Source organism: Bombus impatiens, unplaced genomic scaffold, assembly GCF_000188095.3.
Source record: "Bombus impatiens unplaced genomic scaffold, BIMP_2.2 scf_0582, whole genome shotgun sequence".
Taxonomy (NCBI): Eukaryota; Metazoa; Arthropoda; class Insecta; order Hymenoptera; family Apidae; genus Bombus; species Bombus impatiens.
This window is the reverse complement of record NT_177001.1, coordinates 692,157-709,497: the sequence shown is the minus strand read 5'-3', so window position 1 is coordinate 709,497 and position 17,341 is coordinate 692,157. Positions and strand designations below refer to the sequence as shown.

Here is a 17,341-nt window from a genome sequence, read left to right as displayed (position 1 = left end):
GCCGTGTTCGGAGGCCCATCGAGCACCTTTTGTGCGTTCGTTTCATGGCCCTTTGTCGCGCATAACTGCACAAGTATGCGCAGGCCTTTCTTTCATGGGAACGCTGCCCTCTCCCGGGCTATGACGCAAGCGCTTGGCCCCGTGTGCGCTCGTGTGCATTTGGCGCACGAACCGAGTTAATTATTGGTACTTGGAACGGGTCAGCCGCGGGGTCACTCGGTGGAGAAGCAGATGCGAGACCACGTGCACGCCCAACTCATTCTTTTCTGTCTTTCTTTCTCGCACATTCTTCCCGCTGTCATCTTTCTTCTCTGCTTTGCATCATCTCCGTTTCCATCTCTCTTTATCTCGTTTGAACGAGGGTTTCGCTCGGACGTTGCGCTCAGATTTCTGAACGGTTCTCGATTTGGTTATATGTATTTTTACATGATACATTTGACACTCGGCAGCAAAAATGGGAATCCATATTTTTTTTGTAAATGAGAGTTTATAGCGTCAATTTATTCTGCTAAACTGTATTAGCATTAATCTATTAAGAACCAATTAATAGGTTACTATAATTTATAAGTATTGCATATTGTATTGCTGCACTGAATATTCTGTATTCCTATTCGTCTCAGACAGCAACAGGAATTATCGAGTTTATTAAATGTTAAAGTTGGTACACTTTTGCTCTCATATATTATTTATTTTTTAGAAAGGGATTGATGCGTTGTATATACAGAAAGTTAGAAAACATTATTTTTTATATATGCATTTTATATTATGCAGAGTATTGGGATTTTTTGATGGTTGGTATGATGGTAATTTTTATATGTATTAGATAATATAATGTGCGTTAAAGATGTTGAAATTAGGTGTTTCGTAGCATCTACTGTCATTTTTGCGTGACTTAAGCTGGGAGCGTTACTGTTGAAGTCGCTAATACATTTATTACCAGACATGTCAGGAACATATATTTTATAGAAACTATAATAGTAGCATCTTTAGTATGTTTGTACTTACGTTATTCATATTATGCATTTCATTTCACAACATTCCCAAAATTTTTCCACGTTATTTTTAATTGTCTACAAACTTTTTTGTCACCTACAAAAGTCAGCGTAAAATCATGGTAGTGAGTCGTATATTATACGACAGAAGGTTCCATCGATAGCCGGCAGAGATTGTAAACAAAGAATCGTGTGCATACGGGGCAGATGTTCAGAAAAGAGCAGTCTCTCAAGGCACTCGACCATATGGTTTCCGGGATCCCGTGGCGTCTCTCGAACGGCTCAGGCCTACCCTAATCTCTAGACAGAACCTCGACGACACTTGTCCCGTTTGAAACAATACCAGCTTTGTAATGACCAGCGGATGTTACGAGTTTTCTCGGAATTTCAAGGTGAAGTCGACGAACTCCAGAATAGTAAAGGTACGCTGTTCGTTTTGGTCGGAGGAGACTGTAATTCGAATAATTTTCTCTGCAGCAATTGATTATCGACTTCCTGTTGTCTATATATACAGAATGTTTCAGAATGAGTAGTACATCTGCGGAGGTGAAACTAAATAAAAATTAGAATTATTTCTAAAACTAAAGTTATTTCATTCGAGACTTCGTTTTCGGACAATCGATTTTCTTTTTGTCAATATACAAGCTATTTTAAAAAGAGTGGTTTAACTGGCTAGAAGATTGTTCATTAATTGAATTTAAAGAAGACATAGTATGGCAATTAAAAAATAGATTTAACTTTTTATATTCTTTCATTCAGTATTAAATAAAATTATGAATTGAAGTTTGTAAAAAATGGGAATTAGGATAATTAAAATGAGATGATACATCAGATTCGAGGTTTCATTGCGAATGGGAAACATTTTACCTCGGTTATGCTCGAACACTCTTGCGGCAAAATATATGAGATTATTGGTTAAAGAAACAAGCTTCCTTAAGTGCAACAATCTATCCGTTCTGCAATAGCAATAGCAGTTGTGTTACTGAAAGGGATACGGAACCTTTTGGCGCGAAGGAAGGTATGCGAAAAGCCATCGAAAGAAGGCGAAACGCGTTAAGAACGAAGAGAAAGGCGCCAGACGAGGCTCGCCGCTGTTATCCCCGATACTTTATAGGTATTCGTTTCGACAGCGTGTAATATTCATATCGTAATCGATCTCTAACCCTTGATACATCCGTGCTTCTCTCGAATTCACTCTACGATCGACCGATATCGTCCTTTTTTTCTTGGTTTGCCAATTTTCCTTTTTTCTTTTCCGTTTTAATACAGTGAATTGAATTGTGGTTACGATAAAAGTAATTCATATATTTTACAATTACAATATTCTTTACGCGTATGATTAAATAATTTTATTTATTAATTTAGAATTGATTTACTTATATTAGAATTGTTTTATAAAACTGTGCAATTTGTTCTTTAATTCGTAATTTTCAAATCTGTATATAGTTTATTAATTTTAAAGAAACCGAACGAACTCAGTTCAAGATAAATTATCTTTGAAAATATCGTTTATTAACAAACTCGAATTCCGCCTTACAATTTAAATTTGTATATAAACTTAAGTCAAATTTACTGTGCGATTGAACTTCACGCTCACCAGTAACAGCCCCGTAATATTTCTGAAAGAAAATCTCTTTCATTACTGCTCCACGTTTATTCTCAAAAATCTGATAATGTACACACCTAACCTCTCTTCCATTTAATTAAACATATATAAAACAAGCCAAAAACGTTTTCATATTTCCATTCGTACATTTATCTCAAAGATATTTAATACATCTACATTATCTTCAATAAAAGGAATACGTAAAGAGTGGTATAAAAGCGTCGTCTATATAATCTTATCGCATCATTAATCAACTGATTGCATAATTTCTAGAAAGTAGTCAGATACGGTTTCATCCGCTCCCCTTCTATATCTGCAACAGTGTCACAGCTTGTTAGCGATGCTCTCCACCGCGTGCATCACTCGTACCATGATAGATCTGTTCTCTTCGTCTCGTCGTTTGATATATTCAAAGATCTGCTCTATACGGCGATCGGTCCGTGAATCGCGATCATCACGATACGGTGCTGCCATACGGCTTTTTCGTGACTTTCTCGGCATCCCCTCATCCTCGTTACGCTCTAACCTCTCTTTGTCTTCTTGAGTCGACGCGGCATCCCTTCCACGTAGTCTGGACAAATCCTTGATGCAGTCCGCCTCTGACGTCACTTTCTCGATCGTTAGTTCTGTGGCACGTGGTAGCCGCGGTATCGCGACCGCGACGTTCCGCGTGGTTCGTTTCCTCTTTGCCAAATTTTTGTTCATCTGTCTGAAAACCGATTGAAATTTCCTAGTAATAATTAATTAAGATAATGTACGTAGTTGGCCGTAATTATCTCTACCAGTTTAGATCTTGAATATTTTATATCAATTATCCCTATCTCATTCGTACTCAAAGCAGTACAGACATCTTTTTTTAGAACTCAATTTGCCTTGAAAACTGATCAAATATGCTTCTAAATCATAATCAGTAGTAAGAATGCAATACTGTATTATAAAATATTATATTATAAAATTGTAAAACAATGTCTCTAACAATAGACTCTTACATGCTTCATATGTAAATACCAATCTTATTTATCTGTTCTGCACGACTCGATTCGTTAGATATACATACTTATATTTTAATATTATTTACTTATCAATTAATATCCAATTATGTCCAACCACATATCTACTTTAAAGTTACAATTTGACACCTGCTAAAAGAAACTACTTTTCACAATGACTGCTATACCTGTTAACACCAGAAGGTCGTACTTTCTGGATCTCAATCGTGCAGTTGGCACTAAGCGCCCTTAACCTCCGTTCCGGAAACGAATCGTTGATTCGACGATCGATTTCCGGATTAGATTGCGCAGGAAGTGCGTCCACGGACGAGGTGGGCTCTTCCGGTGTCACGGAGACGCAAAGGAATTCGTGGGGATCGATGTACTCATCGCCGATCGGCGTAGATCCCCGATCGTATCCAAGAACCTCGTCGATCGCATTGTAAAACGGCCATGAAACATCATCCACGTTGTTTCTGTCTCCGTGAACCGGATTCTTCAGTTCCTTTAACAAATTGCTGATACATAATATTTAACAAAAATCGAGGACTAAACGGACGATCGTGCCACAATTCGTATTTAGCGATCTTCGTGTGTTTTTTCTTGTTTCTAGACCGTAAGGAATCTTCCGATAGGTTATACAAAGTGAAAATATTGTTTTTAGCTAACAAAGACTTCCTTTAGATGATATGCAAAACACTGGTGTTTACTAGAGTTAGGTTAGAGGCTGTTTAAGATCAGTTGCATTCTTGGGGTTAGTGATTCGAGTGACATCTAAAAGATATCAATTTAGAACATGAAATCTGAGAGAAGATTTGGAGATAGAATTAGAAAGTAACTACTATGCTAAGACATTATTCTTAAAAACCTCGAATCGACAATTCTGCACAAGGTTTAGAAACATGCTTATATAACCAGTTTTATAATCTGTTTTACATACTTATAACACTATTACACAATACTTGTTCTTCTCATTTCCACACGTTATGAGTGAAAATCGTCGTCTCATATTTAAAAAAACAGTTGCAGGCGATATCTAGTGTCAACGACAAAGACATCAATTTAAAGTAAACGACGATGATACTGAATAAAATAGAAGCGAGAAAAGTATCGTGTCGAATTTACGAATTGTCGACGGTTTAACGCGGTATCATCGTGATTGGTGGTTTCTCCGCGTCGTGGCGCTTATCTCGCGGTAAGGAAAACGGGTTTATTATGCTTCACGCTGAAATGAACACAAACGAGAGTAAAGCAAACTAACTCATGCACGGGGATCAACGAGCGATCGTGGTTAATCGTTAGGGCAATAAAAGGCGTGTCTGTCTTGTCTCACTTTGTACTGCTGCAACAGGTTCGACCATTTCTTCTTCAGCACTTTGTAATGTACGTTAGCCATTATAGTAGGAAATTCTTCTCTCATCTGTTGCAAAATATACCTAAAGAATTGACGAAAGTAAAAAAAGATAAATATAGTAAGAGATGATTTTAGATAATGGACGACAATGAAACGCGTTCAGCCTCAGCTTTTTGTGTTATGTATTTTCGCGATTCGCATTCCAAGAAACGAACAGTGAGGATACTATTCACAATACGGAATAAAATCGGCCTATTGTTTTGCTTTTATCAATAAGCGTACGCGTTTTGACTGATAACGAAACGGTTCAAGAAGAACGCGTGATATAGTGGCCAAGATGGTACATAGGATGGAGTGCACGTATTGCTGTCAATTTCCGTTTCCGTTATTGTCACACGTTGCATTTAGAGCGTTAGTATAATGCTTTCTTTAATTATAATGTGATATATCTAATATATTTTAATGCTCTAGGTAAATAGTTGTATCAAACAAGTCGGTTAGGCCTGTTAGGTAATAGTAATGTATTTCAGCAAGTTGTCATTTTAAAATTGTTGTATGTTACATTTTGATTTTTTTGGTTACACGTATTTATTGCACTGATAATTTAACTTATTAAAAAACATGATAGAGCAAGATATATTTTCTAAAATAGAGTAAATCTGTACGTCTAATATTAATTATACATATATGTATATGATACGATGTAACAATGAATCGAGATAAAAAATTTTATTTATTTACTTTGGTCAAAAATATATCAAAAATTATTTTTGAAGATACTAGATCAAAATATTTTCATAGATTTCTTCACAATACTACCTAACACCAAATGAAAGCTAAACATCGAACAAATCCCCCAGACAATTTATAATACACCGATTAAATTCGGCTAACATTTTTCCTACAATTTTCGTCATAGTCGTTAATAATAGTGATTCGTGTCTTGATATTTCTGTATTCCGTGCTATTTTAGTACATACGATTTGTTTCTGGCAAAGCCACTCTTTTTCGATTTCACCAGTTTCAATCACTTCTCTCAAAATGTAATTGTCTCGGTGCTTCCATTTAAATTTTGGTAAAGAATGAAGAAAATAAATAAAAATGTGACGAATAGTAAAATATGACAACTGCGATTACGCTTCGACTCGTGAAAAATTATTCGTCCCATATCGTTACACTCGAGGTCGACTGGCGCGGGAATGTCGCGGTTGATAAATGATGCAAACGAAACTCTTTTTGTCGGTATTTTTATATGTGCACGCAGAAGACGCGTTTCAACGTTCTTTCAATTCCGCCGGTGTTCTGTGAGCATCGCGCTTGTTTTTAGTACGTCGAGTTCTTAGTAAAATTTTCTAATATTTATCAATGAAAAAAGTGATAACCAGTGTGATATATTCGTTATATTGTGATTTGAAAGCAATTACAAATTCTATTTCCCCTAAGCAAGTATGATATTATATTTACACTAGCGTAAAATATATAATTTTGTGATTTTCTAAAATATTGACAAAATATTTTTCGTTGATAATAAGAGGTTGCTTAAGATTGTGCAGTGAATTTAATTGATATTGTCTAACTTAAATGTTTTACAGTGAATTTTATTTAATTTTTGACAACAACTTCTATAAAACACAAATATTTCAAATTTTCTTCAAAAAGATAGTAAACGTTTGGCAATTTTAATAAAAAAAATATTCCAAATTTTCTTTATGAAAATAAAGAAAACAGTAAGTTACGAAATTTTAATAATAAAGGAAATATTCGAAATTTTCTTGGCAAAGTTCTCGAGCACAGAAAAAAAGATACCAGAGAATAAGTTAGGGTATATGGTTCGTATTATACTTACTCCCATCCAGCTTGGGCTGAATATTTGCGTCCGGTAAAGAGCTTTCCATTTTCCTTTCGGAGCTGTATAAACCGGCAGGTGAGGTTCTCGGTCCCTGTGGACATCCGCAAAACGAGAGGGAAAAATCGCTGTGACTACCTGCATGACTCGCGATTATTATCACTGTGGTCGTGGTAATGATTCCTATTAGACGCTTATTATATCGGCAGAGGAATGTTGTGTCTCGAAGAATGGGGCGGACGCAGACCGGTTGACATGGTGGAAGGAAAAATAAGAAACGGTATGGTAGAAGAACAAGATAATGGGAGGAATAACAATTCGAACGTGTGCAATTTAATAGTGCGGGAACACGTGGACAGGCGCGCACGACTGCGCATTCCATTTCTTCGAATCGCTCGAGTGCATCGAGATAAGTCTATTGGGTGATTATAAAAACGAGACGAACAATTTAGTTATATGGACAGTGAAATCATGTTATGTTTATGGGATAATCGCATTGTCATAGTAGTTACTTAGAAATGAAAAAAGATGTAGAATCGAAACGAAGATGGAGAGTTATAGGGAAGGATAGTGATGGGCAAATGAGAAAATTGGCTGCGCGCGCAGTTGCAACGCGCGTAAATCTTTGGTAGACGCAGTCAATACATCATGAAGCAACGCCACGGTACGCGGTATATACCGTAAATCTGGCCGAAAACAAGACAAAAGACAATAGGTAACTGTGAAAGTTGTAATAAATTGCGCGGTATGTAATTTGAATATTAAGATTTGAAGCATTAAGAAAGATAGGAAGTTGTTTTGAAGCAATGCAGAAGCGTCATAGTGATGATGACGCAAAAGAAATCCGATTGCGTGTCGCACTTGCGATACATTCACATAACAAAAAGGATCTTCATGGCTGACGTATATACGGGACGAATAAAAATATAAAGACAGGAACCCCTTGATAAAGCGGTGTGTCATTCGTTTCGCGTCCATCGCACAATTGGTATCGTCATAGATAAAAGACGTCATAACCAAATATGAAAGAAAGAATCGAGTATACACGTGGTTTTTATTGAATGACACCGGACACAAATGTGTTTATCGTAGAACCCAGAACTCACATCGAAATTTCGCGTGTTGAGAAACCTCCGTCATGATGACTGTTTGATACAAATCTATAGAAAATACGATTGGACGTGTGAAAACTTCTCATAGTCGGAGATTCTGATGCGTACTAAAATCTAGACCTGGTTTCAGTCTTCACTAATGTGCAAGAGGGGAGTGTACGTGGAGCACATGCCACTACCGCCGTGGTGGAAACTGCAAACATAGATTTTGGTGGGGTATGCGATTCTGAGACAGAATATGCGCGAGTTTGTCCGTGGACAAAGCACATAACCGGCTGCTCTTTGAGTGTACGCCAACCAAGGAAGGAAAACAAACCGCGTCGCCATCTCCCATTAGAGCTGCACAACAGCTCTTTTTCCTCTTGCTCGGCCAACTGTGTGCTTTGCTCTCGTGATTCACTGTGTTATCGACGAGAAGCCATTCTTAGCCAGCGATATCGATCCTTTCTTCGATCCTTGACAGAGATGCGCTTTTGTCAACAAGATGTATCTGACAGTTCTTGTGTTCTCATAGGTTTTTTTTTGTAAATAATACAAATTTCCTCAGCGGCATTCGAGTAAAATAAGAAACTTCTATTTATTTTTGTCGAAAAGATTAATTTTAACTAGAAATTAAAACAGTTTGCATTTATCTGATATATATTATTGGATAATCTTGTCAAGGAAATTTTCATAAATACAATTAACTTCTAGTCTTGGCTACTTACCCCTTGACAACATTATGTAGCATATTCTCACCTCGCCAGAAACTCATATTCTTATTAGGTGACTTCCTGCGGTCGTTCCGTGGTGCGATACGGTTTTTCAGTTTATTTGATTTTTTTCGAGAATATGTATTCTCTTTTCCTCTAAAGGAAAAAGAGTTGTTTTACTTTTTGGCGTATTTGTGCATATATAAACATATTTTGCGTATGCAATAAACCCCTGGATTTCCGAAATGCATCATATTTCACTTACATAAGAACTGCTTGTGTGTCGACGTCAACATCTTGCTTGCATTGATCTTCGAGTTACAAATAATTTATATCTCCATTCAGTTTGCCTTGCTGTTTCATTTATTTACTCATTAATGGATATTCTTCTGCATAAATTAATTTTCAGTTATAAACTAAAACTACATACATCGCTTCAAAAATATAATACAATGCTTCTTACAAAACTAAAGTTTCTAGTTGCATGCATAACTTGAACGAACTTTTTAACATAAGATTGACGCGTTTAGTTTGTGAAAATATGTAGAAATCGATAAATCCGATAATGTCAGTATGCATAAATATGACGGAAGGTACACTGATATATTATCGCATTAGAAATTCGGTGCTTTAAAAATAAGCAATTCGATAATAACAGCTTTCAGACGAATATTTTCTAATGTAAATAAACATTTTTTCTCTTAAAATACGACGCGTTTCGCTTCTTTCACACGGTAAAGTTTTTCCAAGAATTTTTCGTCAAAGGCCTTTTCGTTTTTGAATGCATAGGACCGAGCATATTTTTCCAGCAAGAAAAGCCCTCAAAGCCCAGCTGCCACACGTTTTCTCTGTTTAATGATACCCTAGACCAGAAAATCGTCGTTTTCCCCCATTGTCCAGCAGCATAAATTCTCGTGATCGAAATTCCGACATTTGAGGTGGCGCCGCGTAGCGGTAGCTTTGACAAATTCTCCAAACACTATGACTATCTCTGTTTCTCTTACTCTATGTCGATCGTACCTTCGTTTCTCTTTTTTCTCCCTACTTCCGTTGAGAACGTATAGAATGGCCCACTCTTTTATTCTACTTCTCTGTCCAATATTTTTCATCCTCGTCCATCTACTAGCTACTCTCTGTCTTTCCCATTTCGTTTCCACACATAAGCCCGTTTTTAACTTTCTCTCTCGTTCACAAGTTACAGCACCCTCTGTTCTACTCCCTCTCTCGGCAAATCTCTTTTTCAGTCGACCAGCCGTAGCCTCGATCACTCTATCTCGCTCTTTCTCCGTCTCTCTTCTCCTCCGTGCCCTTCGTTTCCATGCAACCTCCCTCAGTGCGTGACGGGTCTGCGGGCCACGGAGAGCTAGAGAAACGCGCGCGCGCGGCCATGTTTACTCGCTTTGGTGGCGTTTCTTTGTCGAACACAACGCATTCTTTTCGGTACACGCTGTGATATTAATTATGCCTGCGGCCGGCCGCGTGACCACGTGTGCTCCATGATTTTTACGGAATTGTGTTTCCTGTGCTTGAAAAGTGTCGTTCCTTAACTCTGTCGATTGAACGCCAAGAGCGTGCGCGTATGTTGGTCTCTTCGGCTCCGATCGGCGAGCACGTTGGCCGAAACCGAAACGAACGACTAACCACGCTCGGTATTCGAATAACGAACAGTGGCTTTTAACCTGGAGAACGAAACGCGACGTGGATCGCTCGCCTCCGCGAGATGGAGGAACTGCATAACGGTGTCATCCTGATCAAGTGTAAGTTTCGTGAGTGGCTTGTCAAATGCTTCCTATCTCGCGTGGTGCGGTTTTATCGTGTCGCATGCATGATGACAGCGTTCAACCAGAAACAGAACGTTCACCCCTCTGACATTATTGGAATCCTTGAACTGCTGCTTTGCTAAGATACGAAGTTTCTTGCCTACCTGTTGTATAGTTTTGAAATGCATTCATAAGTCTAGGTGTAGAATAGAGTGAATTCTTTTAATTGAAGGTTGTAGTTGATGATGATTTTGGTATTAATAATCATTTTTGAAAATAGTGTTCAACTCAGTGGAACATTGTTTGAAATATGAAATTGACTCCGTGCGACCGATTCTATTGCGACACGGTCGATTATTGTTCCGGTAATTGGCATCGGCACGGTTGCGTGGAAACGATGAAACGCCCCGTATCGTGCAGCGTCAGCTTCAGGACAGTGCCCGTTCCGCGTTCTTGGTGCATCGTCCATATGTCTCTTTCTCGCCTTCTGGCCGGATCCTCCCGCATATCGGTTCACGACGCCTATCATTATCAAATCCTCGTTAATACTCGTGAGTAACGCGAATCCGTTCGTGAATCATGCTGGGATTTTCAATCGCTGGACTTTCGTGGTAGCGTGCCGGTAAAAGTGATCGTAAAATTAATAATATATTATAAATAACTTGCTGGCACTCGATATCATTCTACAAATTAGAAAATTTATATCTATTTATATCCGATTTCACTATTGATCTCCGTACTTATATTCGGTTCAGTTCAACAAATCTTTAACAGCATCATAGATCTTTATTAAAACATAACTAAACGAATATAATATAAAAAGAAATTTGTATTATCATAATAAGCGTTTCATATTAAATATTTTATACATTATTTTTGTTTATTGTATACATTCTATAAATTTTCAATAACTACATAAACATCCTTATTGACGAAAAATAAATTTCGTAATTTCATTTCTTCTATGTTAACTCGGGACATAAATCTGGTAATTGTCGGTCGCACGTAGCTCATTATGCCATAAAACAACAATGTGAATACGTAGATGTATGAAATAGCCACATGTGTCATGAACATGGTATCAAAAAGTAAACCGTATGTTTTTACCACGGGATCGAGGTGCATTTGTCGCAATCGGCACGCCTCGTACGGTACAATCCGGCAGCTCCCCCGTATTGGTGCACGCGCGACACCTGTGAGATATCGATTTAAAATTCTAATTCGTCTCAATTCGAGATTGGGACGCTTGAGCAACCCATTTAGGACAACTCTACGCAGTTAGTTAATATGGTAATTTATGCCGAGTGATGTATGGCCTTATAAACCGGCGGCCGAGCTGGTATCGAATGTCTACTAGATCATAGGACCTGTTATTCGCGCGTGGGCGTGCTTTCTCTTATAAAAGTGCAGATTGAAATGTCATACCGGTCGGCGGTATTTCGCCGGTTATTAAAAATGTACCGTTGTGTTCCGTTCGCTTTTATTATTGTGCACGTACATAGATGAACCGGTTGAGATAGTGAAAGGGAACAAATAGATACTAATTTGTACCTTTCGAAAGCGACACCGGTAATCGTACGTCCAACAACCTCTGATTGAATATTCATAAATGAACGAGCAAAAAACATCTTGTTTAGTTTCTGTGTACCAGGAGATCATCCCGTGATGCGCGCGCCTCGTCAATCTTCTCCCATGTGACCACGTGGTTTTCTTCGTGCGTCTTGTGTTTGTTGCTCCCAGTAAACGTTAAATCGCTGTTTTCGCCGGTCCAAAACGAGATTTATTACGTAAGCGGAGCCTCCACATTCGCATGTTTGATTAATATCTATATAGACTGTTCGTTCTATCGTCATCATTTTAGTTTTCAAATAATCGAAAATATTTTGTGGTAGCGTTGTATATCATCTAACGTAGTTATAGAGTAGGTGGCAGAAAATTTGTATAGAACCCAGCTATTATGCGTATATGTTTGCTGTTACGAAGGGAGAACGGGGGAAGGAAAAAAATATACAGAATAGAAGAAAAAATGGGACACTGACCGTGACAAGCATTGCATGTCTACAACCGCAAAAGGCAATTCGTAGTGATAATAGCGCACAGCAATACACGTAATTCGATATAACCTATGTCGTTTCGCTGAACGCGAGTCACTTCGCTTTTCCTAAAAACCTGTTTCACTTTACTTTTCCTTTCTGGCATAGATATATGTAGATCAACATGGAGTTCAATACCTCCTGATATATAATGTTTATCTACTTTAACCTTCATATGAATTTTAAATACACGCATCTCTTTACAATATCATTTAACTTTATTCATTTAATAAACAATGAATAGTTATATATTTATAATAGGTATATATATTATACAATAGTTTGTATGATGCTACATATAAGCCTTTATAATTTTGGTAGCTCTTCTATTCTCGTTGTCAGAAGAATGTATACCAAATCAGAATTTCATGAAAATCTTAGCCCACCTATGCTTCCTCTGACTCAATCTCCAAATTATAGACCTGCTAAATGATGATTCTAAGCAACACTCTTCCTTCCCTTTTCTCGTCTTCTATTATCATAGAGTCATAACAAAAAAATGATAAAGAAACAATTTTTTGCAAAGAAAATTAGGTTATCTTAACATTCCCTTATTGCTGATCAAACATTCAAATTCAAGGTTAACTACTCCCAATAAGTAAAGAAGAAAACTCACTGATCGCTTTCCGAACGATTGTTTATAACGGTCGAGGTCGTTGTGCTATTACGTAATATCCTGTGGAAGAATCTCTGCGCGAATACATACTACTTCGTATCCCATTGAAAATCATAGCCGCAGCTATATAACGAACTGGTTTGGTTGCATCGCTGGGGAGAAACAGTTGCCGCCTAATCTCAGTTATGCGTGTTTAAATGCGAACCGGGTAAGAGGACAGGGATAACGGGGTGCGTAGTCGCAGTAAATTCGGCTCCCCGCTAGCGAAAAAGGAAGTATTCTGGTGCCGATGACTCCTCGAATCGTGGACTCTGTCGTCAGAAATAAAGTTAGTGGGGAGCACGTGTGTCACTGTAAAAAGCTAGCCTCTCCGTGTGCCGCTCACACGGCTCCGGACACACACGAGCTACGTGCTTACAATGAGCATTCAAGTGGCGCGCTGTTGCCAGACTTATATTGCCCACACTCCACTAGTTGCTTTTAACTAATTGACGCGTCCTAAAATTAATGCCCGCACACTATAAAACGCAAAGCGTCGCTTTTTTTCTTCTAGCTCCTCGTTGATTGATATATTTAGGTATATTTACAATGACAATTGTTTCTTGCGCTAAAATGATTGTTAGACAGGTGAACCAGTTAACAAAAACTGAGTTTATAGGTAAAAGGGATGAAGATATTAAGAACTGGAAGGCAAATATATCACAATGGAAGTATGAAAATATTGAATAGCATATTTAGCTTATTTTCAATAATAATTGTTTCCTATAATTAAATCATTTTTAGACAAGTGAATTAGTTCATTTGTTATTATTCGTTTAGAAAAATATTGATTTTTAGATAAAAAGAAAGATATAGGTTAGGTTTATCCTCAATAAAATCGTTTTTAATAATATAATTTTTAGATATGTAAACTAATTGATTCATGCTCTTCTTTCATAGAAACCTAGGATCTCAGTAAGGAAGACACGAAATAGGTTAGGAACTGAATGAAAACCGTTTCGCAGTAGAAATATGGAACAGTTAATCAGCACGCTAGGATACAGCGATAAACGACACGCGTAGTAGTTAATCGGTCGTACAAGTATAACATAATTTGACGTTGTATAGACATTTGTGACGCATTAGATTTTACAAGACTCTTCCGGAAGACAAGGACGTTATTGTATATCCTGTATATAATTGAATTGCCCTCGCGATTAATTATCGTGCGTTTTCGTCACGAGCCATTCAGTAATTTATTGATTTAAAAAATAAACGCCACTATCTTGTTAGAAGAATCAACAGCAACAATTAATTTAACCTTCAAATTTTGCACGACATGCTGAATGATATTAGTAGGAAAAACATCTAAGCCGATCTATGTGAGATCTCTTACCACATACATGAATTAGATTCGCAATATTACTCAATGTGCTCACGAACGAGAAAGTTCAAACATGGCGTGTGGGTTGTTAGAATGTTCAATAACGTCAAACAATTGACCTAATCTTCTCTAAACAACCTATTTGTATTAACTTCGTTTCGATCTTCGGAAGAATATGAGAATATAAATGAAGAATAAGAATACAAAAGAAAGGATATAAATGATGTTAAACAAGTAACTTAACCTTCAAACTTCCGAGCATTGTATTTGTATTAATTATTCAAACTTCCAAAGAAAAGCAAAATTATTTAAATTAATCCACGCGAGATTCTTGGCATGATATAAATGAAATTCACAATACTATTCAGTATATCTTCAAATGAGAAAGTTCAAACGTAACATGGAGGTTGTCAGAATGGTCGACAATAAACATAATTAATCCTAACCTTCAAATTCTCAAATAATCTATTATAACTTCCGAATAGTATCAAAAAAATACTGAAACCAATACACCTGAGATTCTTGATCTGAAGATATGAATAAAATTCGCAATATTACCCAATATCCCTGCAAACGAGAAAGTTCAAACGCGGTGTGTGGGATGCATCTCTCGGATATTGCAGCTACCGTCTGCGCGCGTTTGTGTACGCGTCTATGTATGAGAACGGTCATGTACCTGCAGTTTGTTGTGCATTGCCGCGTTGCACCTGCATGCTATGCCTTACCCGTTCGATGTGCCCGTTCTTATTTAAAACCAAGCGAAGCAGACGGCGACGGGATGCATTGAAGGGAACACGCAAAGAGTCGAGGGGATGCGTATATAAGTACCCAGCTTCTATTTTCGAAGAAAGGAAACAATATACCTCGCCTCGTAGGCGAAGTGCATTTACGTGGGTGTTCGATACAACGAGCATGCTTAACTGGTTCGACTGGCTTGAATTGTCTTGCAGGTTTCGAGGCATGCCGATGCATCATGCAGCCGGTGCTCGCGACATCCCGAGCACATATGTTCGATATGCTCGCATGCATATGTATATGTGCATATACAGTTAGAGTGCGTTTAGAATGGATGCTGTTACGCATTTCGCTTATGAGTGTATTACAGCATGAATTGGGCAGAAATGATAATTTGTGTACGGGAAAATATAGTGCATACTTATACGTACGTATAAGTACAAGTTATTGTATGTACGTATAATCACAAAAGTAGTCAACTGTTTGAATATTTCATATTTAATGTTCAGAATGTAATTGTTTACTGTACATTTTGGTTTGCTTTGCACATTGTACATTTGGTTTGCAAATCAGATCATCATTGTTAAAAATAAATTTCGAATTATTTTCTCCTTTTTATTCGATACATAATTTCACATAAGATATGTTGAATACCTAATATTAGATGATTTTATGATCGATTATACGTATACATTATATGATACAAAAAATGAACCTTAATAATTCATAAACACAGTATGTATTATACTATAGTTATAGAATCCCAGACTAAACATTCGATCTTTTCATTGCATCGCTTGTTAGTGCCCTAATCAGTTGGTCTTCATGTGTCTCATTCACTTTCTTCGTCACGCAATGGTATATGTTTTGATACACTTATCACGTTCTACGAATATGATGCTCGTACAATACGATTGTTGGATGAAGACTGAACGTTGTCAACGTACAGTAATGTTTGAATATTTGGGTCACAAATTTGTCCACTACTTTTGGACACTACTTGTCTTAATAATAAATACTCAACGAGTCGCCAGTAAGTGCTTGATCTATCGTCGGTCCAAATAAATCTTAATACTTAATGAGAAACTACGATAAAAATATATATTGTATGACAAAGAAGATAAATTTTAAAAATAGCAAATAGTCGCTAGGCCAGTTTTATCGTCACACCTGCATGAGATATTTCTGTTTGTTCAAAAGTCCTTGTTTACCGAGGACTAAGCAAGAACCGATGCACCTGCTGCGTATTTCCCTTGTCCTTGCCTTTGCCGATGAAAAGAATCATCCGAATAGAGCAAGCAAATGTGAGGTTAAGAAGCAATGCTTGAAAGCAGCCAGGCAGCATGAAAAATACTTCCCCGCCGATACTACCATGCGCGTGAATCCGTAGTGCGTAATAACGTTCGAAATAGCGCCACTGTCTCCGTGGCCGTTCTAGAAATTCGACGTGACTCAAATAGCGACATAAACGTTCGCGATTCATTTTGTATATTCTTAAACCTATTAAACCGTACCAATGTAAATTGGAAAGAACTTAATTGAACAACTACAATGATCCGTTATTGCTGAAACCATTTTAACGTAAGGTAAAACGTGTTTGAACAAAAGTCCCTTATATGTTATATTGAAGCACTTTCATGTGTCCACTCGTTTCCTCGTGTATGCGTCGCAATCTTACGCGTTCCATAATCGCCTCATATCAATGCAAGGAATTAAGAAAATAGATTAGGAGCGTAAGTGATAAAATGTATAGTCTCTCACCCTACTGTTCCACTAACAACTAACAAGTAAGTGTGTGAATTATTCACACTCGTACGAATCTCTGCGGATATACATCCCACACAAACGAAGATAAACGACAGGCAGGATATCGATAACCATGATTTCGTAACATCTGAAAAATCAGGTCAAGCTAGTCGATGCGTGTTATACATTTCATGTAATGGTCCCGTTTTAGGACCGATTTGGACGATTTAAGAAATTTTAGCATTTTATTATTGATTTAGCATTATTATACCACGACCATGACCTACTCTGATTCATAATATCATGCGAAAGATCACTATGGTGACATACTCTTCCTGATACGAAATTTTGTTTCTGTTTACGAATAATTTTTTTGATGAAAACGATTTTGACGGAAAATTGGCGAAATGACTTACGATAGTGTGAGGAATCTATTA

The 17,341-nt window shown here is 37.4% G+C and overlaps 2 protein-coding genes and 1 long non-coding RNA gene across 11 annotated transcripts in view; 1 reads left to right on the top strand and 2 right to left on the bottom strand.

Annotated features, from left to right (window-relative positions):
- The window catches only part of LOC100741983 (rho guanine nucleotide exchange factor 10), a 47,298-nt gene that overhangs the window by 12,657 nt on the left and 17,300 nt on the right, over positions 1-17,341 (top strand). The window contains exon 1 of one of the 6 annotated variants that reach the window (XM_012388868.3): positions 10,212-10,348. The exons of 2 other annotated variants lie outside the window; for them this stretch is intronic. In XM_012388868.3, coding sequence (XP_012244291.1) covers positions 10,312-10,348 — 37 coding nt within the window. In that variant the 5' untranslated portion in view covers positions 10,212-10,311. Of the gene's footprint in view, positions 1-10,211; positions 10,349-10,773; positions 10,903-16,604; positions 16,745-17,341 lie in introns of those variants that run through there. 3 more of the 6 variants (XM_024369555.2, XM_024369559.2, XM_033322309.1) reach the window with 3 other exon arrangements.
- On the bottom strand, positions 2,420-8,397 carry LOC100742315. Of its 4 annotated transcripts, none has more exons than XM_033322321.1 (5): positions 7,894-7,951; positions 6,788-6,925; positions 4,921-5,023; positions 3,776-4,092; positions 2,420-3,307 (listed from the first exon to the last, which is right to left on the bottom strand). In XM_033322321.1, the coding sequence occupies exons 2-5, from the start codon at positions 6,889-6,891 to the stop codon at positions 2,923-2,925; spliced, it is 909 nt and encodes a 302-aa protein (XP_033178212.1). In that variant the 5' UTR covers positions 6,892-6,925; positions 7,894-7,951; the 3' UTR covers positions 2,420-2,922. The 4 variants fall into 4 exon arrangements, with proteins under 4 accessions (XP_033178212.1, XP_003491742.1, XP_012244295.1 ...); XM_003491694.4 differs by having other exon boundaries at positions 2,631-3,307; positions 6,788-6,881; positions 7,894-8,391; XM_012388872.3 differs by lacking the exon at positions 4,921-5,023 and having other exon boundaries at positions 2,631-3,307; positions 6,788-6,881; positions 7,894-8,397.
- Positions 15,639-16,437, bottom strand: LOC117152021. Its single transcript, XR_004462242.1, has 2 exons — positions 16,329-16,437; positions 15,639-16,244 (listed from the first exon to the last, which is right to left on the bottom strand). It is a non-coding gene; the product is annotated as an uncharacterized LOC117152021 (long non-coding RNA).

Bases quoted from the DNA above. Each gene is read 5' to 3' on its own strand.
- LOC100742315 (XM_003491694.4), bottom strand. From the start codon at position 7,927: ATGACGGAGGTTTCTCAACACGCGAAATTTCGAT. The intron at 5,024-6,787 runs GTAAGTATAATA...TCAATTCTTTAG, and splicing joins TCAGCCCAAGCTGGATGGGA to GTATATTTTGCAACAGATGA. The intron at 4,093-4,920 runs GTGAGACAAGAC...AATTTGTTAAAG, and splicing joins ACCTGTTGCAGCAGTACAAA to GAACTGAAGAATCCGGTTCA.